Below are 11379 nucleotides of genomic sequence, written 5' to 3'. Positions count from 1 at the left end.
TTTGGCCGCACCGAAATAAGTTTCCATGTCCCACAAGAAATTTTCGAGTTCCTTGGCACTGCGTGTTCCAGAAAATGATTTCGGTTCAGGAACTTTGAAATTTGATGTAGAAATTGAACTTCCACCGGACCCTGTTCCAACAGCTTTCTTCAACAAGTTCAAATCCACATCAAATGTATCCAATCTGGACTCGACATCCTCTGCGGAAGTCACGATCCTTCTTTCCACAAATTCAGATAGATCAGCGACTGACATTTGCATTGTTTGATTCGTTTGATTCAAACCCTCGATTTGAATGAATAGTGCATCAGATGGTTCCTCCGGTGCACCGATCAAACTTTCAATCCGTCTCAGCCTTGTATCCAACTCGAGTATGCGATCACGCATATTTGCAGCGTTCGAATTTTCTGCCATACTTCGAATTTGCAACAATCACGAGCAACAAAATGCACCAAAACGCCAAACCTATCTCTGATACCAACTGTCACATGGGCTATGCGATGCAGCGGAATATCGCAAACTTTTCTCAACCCTTGTGCGGGTAGACTTGCACGCACTCAAGCCTATCACCCTCTCTCACGTTTTGCACTTGTGTTTGATTATATTTTCTGTATATAACTCACACAAAGCCAAGCATGCAACAACAATGTCAAAGACACAAGAGATTACAGGCAAAACTGCCCAACCTTGCACTAACACAATAGTTCACAATACAAGGATACAAAATGTCAATGGCTTGCACACAAAAAGGCTACAACTCGTGTATGTGCCTTGTGCAACTCATGACAAACATATAAACTCGAAATGCATCAGAAATGACAGCCAACAATCCAAGTAACTGCCTAGGACATGTGTCGCGAGTGTGTGAAGCCAAGTGCAACTGCTACATGCATGCATGTCATCTGATTGCCACTTGTTTGTGCAGGCTCCAAGTGTCCAAAACTTCCTTGTAACTGCTTCACATAATCCAAAACGCCCCCTTAACTGTCCAACATCAGTCCAACTCGAATTTAGATTAGTCCACCCAACCAAACTCAATGCTGCCAATACTTCAATGCACCAAACACATTCCCGCAATGTGCCAACTTATTTATATGCTTAGCCAACCCGACTATGCCTAAGTTATGCACCAACATAACTAAGTGCTAGGCATCAACACTTAGCATCATGACACTCCGCATTCGTGCCATGAAAGCGAGCCAACTTCAAGGGTCTAACACACGCCCACTGCTGTATTGTTCTGTGAATTTTTGAAGTCAATTGCAATTTTGCAAATGTAACCCGGCTAAAACCATTAAAATTTATTTTGATAATCAAATTATTGATAAAATGTCAAATTAATATTTGAATTATTAAAAATTGATTAATTGATATATGATCCAACTAAAAAACTAATTTTATCATTTAATAAGATTTTTTAAGTTCATTTATTTTTAATAAATTCAAATAAATGCCATTTTATTTTTCCAATTATAATTTTTATTGATAAAAGTGTAAAAATAAATCTATATTGATTTTAAAAAAATAAATTTTTTTTATTTTTATAATGGAGAGTGTTATTCACACTCCTTTTTTTTGTTAAATGGACTCCATTTTTTTATTTTTTACATTAGTTGACAATTGTACCCTTATAAATTTGATTGTTCTTATTTTTAGTAAATTAATCAATAGTCTTAATTTCTAAACTAAGTTACCTAAAATATTAATCACTCAAAATTATCGTGTAATTTGTATCCTTAGGGTGCGTTTAGAGTTGGATTGATTAATTATCATACTCTATGAAGTGTTTACTAGAAATTTTACCAATAATAATAAATACATGAGCTCGTTATAAATATTATTAGAGAATAATTTTTAATCTCTTTTAATAGGTGTGATTGTTTATTCATCCATATAATTTAACTCAAGCTACCATAATTATCATTTTCACCTATCATTTATAAAAGCCTATTTGTAATTTACATTAACATTTTGCCACATTAAAATATTTACATTTATAATTCTTGAAATATGAAAAGAAATATTCACGTGAAATTTTAATTTTTATAAAAATTAGAAAAAAAATAAAACAATAACACAATTAATATAAAAGTTTTAAATAATTATTACTAAATATAAATATATCTTATATTTGTGATAATGTATATTATATAATTAAAACATTAAGCACTTTAAAAAAATTATATATGTATTTATTTTGAATTAAAATAATTATTTTAAAAAAATTAAGGAACATTATCAAATATTTTAATCATAAATTATTTTTAAAAAATTAAATATATATAATATAAAAATGTAAAAAAAAAATTCCAACTATAATTATCAAATGGATAAATTTGGAATCATAATTTAATTTTAATATCATTCCTAATCATAATCAATTAAAGTAAACATATGATTATTTATCAATCATTATTCTAAATCATATTTAATTACTTTAATAATCACGGTATAGTTTATCTATACAATCCAATCATTTAAAGTAAACGCAGCCTTAAAGAAATAAAAACTCAAGACAAAAATTCGAAGTATGATTCACTTAACTACTTATTGTTTTTTTTAATTTTAATTAACGTATTATTTTATTTATTTACAATTGTTTGAAACAATTAATGTTGCTTAGATTCTGATGTTTTAATATGGTATTCAATTGACAATTTTAAAAATGTTATTCAATCATAATATCTTATAAATGATATATTGCTAATAAAAATTTAAAATAATATACCTTGATAAAATTTATCGTTGAAATATTTTTCAAATAACACTCTTCATTAAAAAAAATTAACATATATATATATATATATATATATATATATATATATATATATATATATATAATTTAATATAATATTTATTATTTATTTACATAAAATTTATAGAGTTAAAATAATAAATATGTTATAAATATAACGTTGATACTCACTTGATAGATTAATTAAATATTATATAAATAATATAAATACAATATTATTTTTAATCACAAATTGTAACATAATTTTTATTTTTCTAAGTTTTAAATTTTAATAAGTTTTTGATAAATTAAAATGTTTTATATCCCAATATCTTACATTTTTTATGAGTTTAATTTTTATCAATATTTTGTGTCATATTAAAATTTGATCTAAAATATGTATAATATCACATTTTTAGATTAAAATATTGTTTTTGATATTCTATATTTTATTTAGGTAGGATAAAAAATTTTGATAGCTTTTTAAAATATTTAATTTTAGTTCTCGATATACAAAATTGTATTTGAGTTTTTTTTAAAGTAAATCAAAAATTTTAAAATATAAGAAAATTTTGTTTAAGGACAAATTTGTCTAATTATAAATTGCATATAGAAGGTGGAGTGTGATCAATATTTTTTTAAGTGTAAATAACACTTTTTTTTTGTTCAAAAAAAATAACACTCTTTTTTATAATATATTAGTATTTTACCCGTGCGATGCACGGGATGATATTATTAAAAATAAATACCATGCAAAGTTTTATAGATATTTAAAATACAAATAAAAACATTATAAATCATACAATCAACAAACAAATTTTTATTTCGCATATTCTGAAAAACCTCCTTAAATACAACATTGGTCGTTGAATTTTTGTTGTTACTATCACTATCACATATAAAAAATTAGACCTTTAGGATTTATAACTCTGGATACATTGACATACAACTGACAATGACTAAAAAAAGGTTTTTTCAAAAGAAGTCCGACATGAGATAAAGATTGACCCTTGATACTTGAGTTGTGCAAATATGGTTGGGTTGTGTAAATCTGGTAGACGTTGGGTTGTGTTTATTCTCTGCTTCAATGTATTGAAACTCTAAATAAAAATGATTGTGTTGTGAATAAACTTTAAAATTTTCCAGATAAGATTGTCTTTTAAAATTTTTACGCAATTTCATTACGGTATATGTGCCAAAGAATCCATAAATCTGATTGGATCGTACTTGTACTTTAAACATAACTTTGCTATCAACCAAATCTTTGATTTCCTTGGGAATTTTTTTTGAAATTGTAAACTGAATTATAAAAAATATTTAGCATAACTTATGATATGTACGAAAACATAAGTAATATATATATATATGTATATATATATATATATATATAGACAATTTAAAAAACTAGATTATCAATCCGGATAATCAAAAGGTAAATCGGTTCCTCGATTCTTTGGTTGGGATCCCGAGGATGAAATATCACAACAATCACACCGACTTCCCCTTTCGAGGTGGACGATGTGTACTTCAATCCTCCAGACTCTGAGGCATTCAATAGAGAGTTGATCGGCCACTGTAGTAATTCGCCTACCAGTGCCACTCGACTATAATCCCCAGATCGTCTAATTCAAATGAAACGAAATGTTTGTCTCAATATGAATGCATATGAAAACTAAACCATTTAATCATATAATTCAATTAATTCACATAGACATGCAAGTATGTGATTTCTCTAGGACACTCGAATCAATCCGGATTCGAGTTAATCGTCATATTCCATCCAATGTCGTCTTATACCTCTATTTGATTGAAAATTCCAATCCTGAACAATAAAAAGATAATTCAATTCAAAAGTTATTCGAATTCAAATCAAATAGTCAAGAAGTACAATACTATACCGTCTTCAATCTCTCGAGATTCAAACTCTTTAATTCCAAGCTATCGGCCTTCAAACCAATCTGTACGGAGATGAAAACGAATCAATATCATTCAACGACTCAATTCGAATACTTTTCAACAATACAATCGATCGAAAATCCCAAACTCAAACCGGCGGCATAACGGTTATAATCGATCAACTGGAAACGCAGACAGCATTACAATAACTCATTCAACTCATAACAATTCCAATATCATCAAAACAACTCAAATCCATCAAATCTCAAGCTTCGTTTTCGAAAATCATACGAAAAGTCAAAAAAAATCCGAACGACGTTCTTTTTTCGATCCGACAGAGAATAAACGCTACCAAGTAGCTCAAGAACAACGTCTCCAAATATCGTTCGATTTTAACAACTTCAAAAAATCAAACTTCAAATAATTAAGAAAAACTTACATCCAAACGGAGCTCTCTCAGTCGTGATCGCTAATATATCCTCAAATATAATTTCGTGTTGTCTCTGATGTCTTCAACACGAACGGCAACACGGGGACAAGCAACAACAAAGGTTGCAAACCTCACTTCAAAATTCTTCAAATTCACCGATGGAATTATTCAATAGTTATGCAGCGGTTTGTACGTCTGAAGCGTTGTTTCTCTTGTGCGTGAAAACCTCCCTTTATAGATTAGCATCAAAGTCTTTGAAGGTTTCCTTAGATAGAGTCCTACATGAATAAGGAAACATGTTTAAGTAGGAATAAAACTCTATCAAATCTTGCAAATCATATCTTGATAATATCGAATAATATTATACCTAATAATTACCTTATCAAGACAAGATTTTAGCATGAGAAATATATATCTTAAGATATTCGAGATATACACCAGATATTTACCAAATATTTGAACATGTCTAGAAAGCAAAATCTTATAATATTATATATATTAAGGGCCGAAATATTCAAGGAATAATATTCCTTTCATTGACAGTGCATTATTGGTGCTTAAAATTGTTTAAATGGTTGCAAATTGTTTAAGCCTCTGTTTTTGTGGAAGTAAGCAGAACAAACTCCATAAGGTGGAATAGTCTAGTGTAATTAACACACCTGTGTTTCTGGATACTACCTAAGTGCATCTATTTATTTTAGTCATTTATGTTCATATTTCATATTCTGATGCAAGTATATATTTGTAAATTTTAATCTTGTTAAAGATTATTATTACATGATATTTGTTGTTTGTAGGTACCCTCATGCACAAGGAAAAGTAATGCATCATCCTCAAGTGTTAAGCTCAAATGGTTTCATGGTGGAAGAAAGCTCGTTGATGTAATGGTTTTATTATTAATGATACAATGACTTGATATATTATTTTTTGTTCTGAATTTGATTGGATTAACAAAGAAATTATGTCTAGTTTATTTGTAATGTACTAAGATATTTAGTTTATAATTATTATGAACTGAGAAGTTGTTTTAATTTATTTGTAATGTACTAAAAATTTATTTGGAAGTCTCCAAAAATTAAGAAATTTTTTTTATTCGGAATATAGCTTCCCGACCCGACGGGATCCCGAATGTTCGGGATCCCGAACATTCGGGTCCTGACACTTTTCGGGTACGGGATCGGGAAAAAAAAATTTCAATTCTTATCGGGACGGGAAGTGGGTAGGAGATTTACAGGATGGGTCTCGACCCTATCCCATCCCTAAATAAAACCCAACAGTCAATTCTTTATCCAATAGAATCACTTCAACCACATGATATACCTATTTTTAAGATAAAAATAAAATGAAAATGAAATTTGATTTTTAATTTTTCCAAATTTTAATTTCTATTTTTTCTGCAACAAGAGTAATTTCATGTCTTTAACAATACTATATATAATAGTTGATCTCCTCAGAGATAGAAGACATCAACTTCTTTTTTTTTTCAAAATTTCCCTTATACTAAATATGTAAATTTGATTATATTTGCATACATTTTTCATATTTTCTCAACTAAAAATTATAGATAAGATAATAAAAAAACTTTTAAATTTATTCATACGTTACTTTAGAAATAAAAACATCATAATTAAAATAATTAATGAAAAATAATATAATATTTATATATAACATCTAATAATAAATGTAACGTCCGAAAAATACATAAATCCACTCATGAGTACTAAATAAATTTTAAATGAATTAAGTGATTTTTTATTGTTATTTATGAATTAAAATTCATGTTTAATTAAATGTTTTTAAGTGATCTATTAATGATTTAAAAGTTGCGTTTAAAATATTTTGTGCTATGTATATTTCATGAGATTTTATGTTTCAAAGTTGAGTTTTTAGGTGTTAAAATATATTTTTAAATATGATGTTAAATGATTTAATGTTATGTAATTTGTCTGGTGTTTAATGGTTGGAAGTTAGTTTTATTGTTTTCAGGTTTGTGATTAATTCTGGATTGAGGAAAACGAGACTAGCCTACGAACGAGGTTAAAGAAATATTTTATATTTAATTTAAGTTTAATGTTGGTGAGGTTTTATTTTAAAATTTAGAGAAACAAATTTTAAAAGACAGTGTTTGTGACTAATGGGCCGACTTTCAAGTCTATTAGTTACAAACTAGTAGGCGCTTAATTCCCCTATTTCTCTTTCTATCATCACACGCCGCCTACCTCATTTTCCTCTCCCTCCTCTCGTTCAAAATTTGCACAAGGGCAAGCAAAAACCTCTGTTCTCGTCCGTTCGAGACTAGAATCGCTACCAAAGTGTCGATTATCTCCAACCTACAACGATCAGACAAGTTTTAAACGCTTATGAAACTATCATTCGAGAATACATTTATTTTGATTTGAAAAACCTGTATTTTGATGTGTATATAATGTATATTGCATTGATTGAAGAATGAATGGGCACGCGGTCGTGCTCCCTTGCTGGGTTAGGCAGACCTTTATATAAAAAAATATAAAAAAATCTTTTTCTTCTCAGATTTGAGGTTCTAAAATTCATGTTTAAGATGTTTCAGGGTATTTTAAACATTCTTAAGAGTTCATATGCAAAAAGTTTCGAGTTTTAATGTCAAAAACGAAAAGAACGACTCACGTGGACCAATTTAATTATGTAATGTATTATATATATGCTAGTACGTTCTCAAAATTATATTCATTATGAAAGCATGAAATTTCACGAATGTATAGATGATGTACTTATTTTATTTAATTAGCACGCAAGTTTTCAAGCATGAAAGGATTTTTTTAAGAGCATAACATGTTAGCTTCGATTTTCAAGTTATTTTCAGTATACATAATGTTGATGGACTGATTCATATTTTTCTGTCTCGTGTGATTTTTGTTACTTACATAATTTTCATGGCATCTCTGGTCATTCATTACTATCATGAAATCAATTGTTTTAATTATATTATTACAACTCAAAACTTTCTCCAAATGGGAGTCAGTTCATTAATGCAAAGACTTGAAACTCAATACAAAACCCCACAAGGAAATTAAAAAAAAAAAGTAACTAATCACCTAGCTAGCCCTGAAATATGATCGAACTTGACACTAGACCTACAAGCAGATTCAACACTTTGTACAAAAATCTTCATGATCTTCTTCCTTGGGCAACTCATTCATATCAAAATCCAAGATTTTTGGAGCAGATTGCCTCTTCATGTTACCCGTCCACTGGCGTCTCTGGTGGCCTCCAAGAGCTTGGCCTGATGGGAATGTCTTGAAACAAATCTTACACGTATAATGTGTCCTACCATCACCAATTTGTTGATGACATGTAGCAGTGGAGATCAAAAGTTGCTTCTTAGGTCTAAGATCATCAATGGCGTCGTAGATTTTCATAGTGAACTTGTAGTGACTGGATTTGTGGCCTCCCAACACCTGGCGTTCTGTTTTGCTGCACATACTACAAGAGTATCTTTTGGGGGTCTTGGGCGCCATAGGAGCGTCGTTTATTGATGTTTCGGTGTAGAGATTTTTGAGAAAGATGTTAAAGGTTTTTGAGATTGATGAGAAAAAATGTTTGAATCTGAGATTTTTTTGGTTTGTGTAGTTTGAATGTAAAGTTTTGATGCAAATATTTTGAAAATGATTGAGTTTGATAAATATTTTTTAAGTTCCTAATTATGTTTTGAGAGTTTGCATCTTTTTAAGGGTTTCAAAGAGTTCAAATCTGATTTTGGTTTATGATCGAGGTTTTGATGTGTTTTGGGTTCAACCTTGGGATCTAATTTTTTAAAAGTGTATCTTGATGTGTTTTCAAGTTTTTTTCATGGTTGGATGTCAATTGGAATGTATTTGTTTATGGTCTTTTAATGTATTTTAAATATTTTTAAAATGTTATATGCAAAAAGTTTCAAGTTTTAATATAAAAAACGTAGAGAACGACTCACGTGGATCAGTTTAGTAATGTAATGCACTATATAATAGTATGTTGTCACGAAAGCTATGTTCCTTATCAAAACATGAAATGTTATGAAATTTTAATGGACGTGTTTATCTTTATTTTATTTAGCATGCATGATTTTCAAGAACGTAAGAATTCAAAGAGAATGACATGATGATTTTAAGATGCTTTTAAGTATGTTTCATGAACGATGAAAAATTTTATGATGAGAATGATGAAGCTATGAGAAAGTTTATGATAATGATGTTTATGAAGATAAAGCATGATGAAGTTTACAAAGTTATGATGATGAATGATATTATATATGTATGTAAATATTTTGATGTCTTGTGTGGACTTGTGGTGGCAAATACAGGATTGGTGCTTTGGGATGAGCTTCGGGGAGGGTCTTTCCAAAAAAAATGAAAGTGTAAGCGGCACAAGGCCGAGACGGTACGCATATTGTCACAAGACTGGTATGTGTTTTACCAAATTATATGCTAGTTGTAAAACGACCGTGATCACGGGACAAAAAAGCTCTAATGGTAGCCACATTTACACATATTTCATCACCCCAAATGAATAATCTTATGATATATGTTTTTATACATGATGTTTATGTTTAAGTATTGCACGTCCAACGCATGATGATTTTTATTTTTTATTTATTTTGTATATGAATAATGTTTTTTTGAGTCTTTAGACTCACTATGCTTGATTGGTGTAGTTGAAATTGAGAAGTAAATCAATTAAAGTTGTGGTAGAAAGGTTCAAGAATCCAAGAGGCGAAAGTATAGCATGACACGATTATTTCATCTGAAAGGGCGAGTATGCTAATTTTATAAAAGGTCTTGGTTGAAAATGCCTATTAAAATTTCACAGGGGAGAAGTGCGCATTTTCAATATTTCACAGGGGTATTTGGTGCAAATAACTCAAAGTTTAGATTTAGTATTTTCAATGACGGTCTCGTGACGAACGGTTTTAATGATTTCAAGTTTTTAACATTTTATGATGTTTATTTCATTATGATAGTTTTATACTTAGTTTCACGAATGTTTTAAAAAGTACTTTTCACACTAAGTTTATTTTATTGAAACTCATGTTTCGTCTGCTTTCATAAGATTTTAATTGTTGGTTCAGGTTTGCTATGCAAGTAGTAGTTTTTGGCGTGCCCGTATAAGAACCGATCGTTGACTCTAGGATTGTATCTTTTGTTTCAAATATTTTATGCACGTTAGGGTCATTAGATTTTTAAATGTTATTTACATAGATTATAATTTCAATCACGATTATTGAACTTGAAAACGGGTTGACCCGAAAGCTAACCCGAAAAAATTAATCGGGTTCGGGTTGGGTTTGGGTCAACCCGAGATGACCCGAAAATTTTTATTTTTTATTTTTTATATATAAAATTAAAAATATTTGCTACATTTTCATATGTTGTATATTTGAAAAACATTTATTGTATATTGATATAATAGATTTTCATGATTTAATATTTATTTTGTACAATTTTGATTTTTTAAAATATTTTTTTATTTTTTGTAGTAAGTATACTTTAAATTTTCTACAATTAGACTTTTAAATTTAAATTATATATAAGCTCAGATTTTGTTATCATGTGATTAAATTAAATATTAATATTATTATTGTGTGTTTTCAATTTTTATTTAATTATTTTGTAAAAAAATAACAAAATAATAATAAAATCAGGTTAGTTCGGGTTGATCGGATTAGTCGGGTTCGAGTTGATCGTTTTTGGGTTGGTTCGGGTTTGGGTGGGGTTCGGGTTGAGAATTTTTTAAATAATTTTTTCGTCAACCCGACCCGAACCCATCCGACTCACCCGAATTGACACCCCTAATCGCAAGTACTTATCACAAATTTTTGAAATAAGATTTTAGAATAAACTATTGTAACAATTAAATAATTTTTCTAAAATCTATGTAAAACAATGAAAAAATTTCTCAGTACATATATTACACAGTCAGCAAACTTCTAAGCTTATTGTTTACTATTTACTTCATATTTTTATTAAAAGCGTTCAAATTTTTTTATTTTTTCGTTATAATGGTACCGTGGTTCTTTGTTCGAATTTGTTCAAGTACTCTCTTGAACTTCTTGTTATTATTTATATATTTTTCAGTTAGGGAAGTGGTTTATTATAATTGAAATTTCAAACCCGAGATCCCACCCCAAATTTAAGATTTTGGTACTTGTTATTTACACTCAGAATGAACATATTATTTATCAATATACATTACTTTCCATGGTAAATGATAATAAGAGAGTTTCAAGTGCATATATTATATATAAAAAAGAAATGGATGCCCCCGATAGTGGTAAAACATCAGCATTAGTTGGCGATAAAACAAA

At 29.1% G+C, this 11379-nt stretch overlaps 1 protein-coding gene and 1 long non-coding RNA gene across 2 annotated transcripts; both read right to left on the bottom strand.

Moving 5' to 3' along the window:
- Positions 1-4522: 4522 nt before the first annotated feature.
- LOC140886986 (uncharacterized) lies at positions 4523-5225 on the bottom strand. Its single transcript, XR_012151738.1, has 3 exons — positions 5070-5225; positions 4633-4692; positions 4523-4556 (listed from the first exon to the last, which is right to left on the bottom strand). It is a non-coding gene; the product is annotated as an uncharacterized lncRNA (long non-coding RNA).
- A 2960-nt stretch (positions 5226-8185) lies between these two features.
- On the bottom strand, positions 8186-8557 carry LOC140890103 (zinc finger protein ZAT10-like). Its single transcript, XM_073297862.1, has one exon. It carries the CDS (start codon positions 8555-8557, stop codon positions 8186-8188), a length of 372 nt encoding a protein of 123 aa, XP_073153963.1.
- Positions 8558-11379: the final 2822 nt, after the last annotated feature.

The sequence above is a fragment of the Henckelia pumila genome, chromosome 3 (assembly GCF_033568475.1).
Source record: "Henckelia pumila isolate YLH828 chromosome 3, ASM3356847v2, whole genome shotgun sequence".
NCBI classification, from domain to species: domain Eukaryota; kingdom Viridiplantae; phylum Streptophyta; class Magnoliopsida; order Lamiales; family Gesneriaceae; genus Henckelia; species Henckelia pumila.
This window is presented reverse-complemented; position numbering and strand designations above follow the sequence as displayed.

Coding starts and splice junctions, on each gene's coding strand:
- LOC140890103 (XM_073297862.1), bottom strand. CDS start 8,557: ATGGCGCCCAAGACCCCCAAAAGATACTCTTGTAGTATGTGCAGCAAA.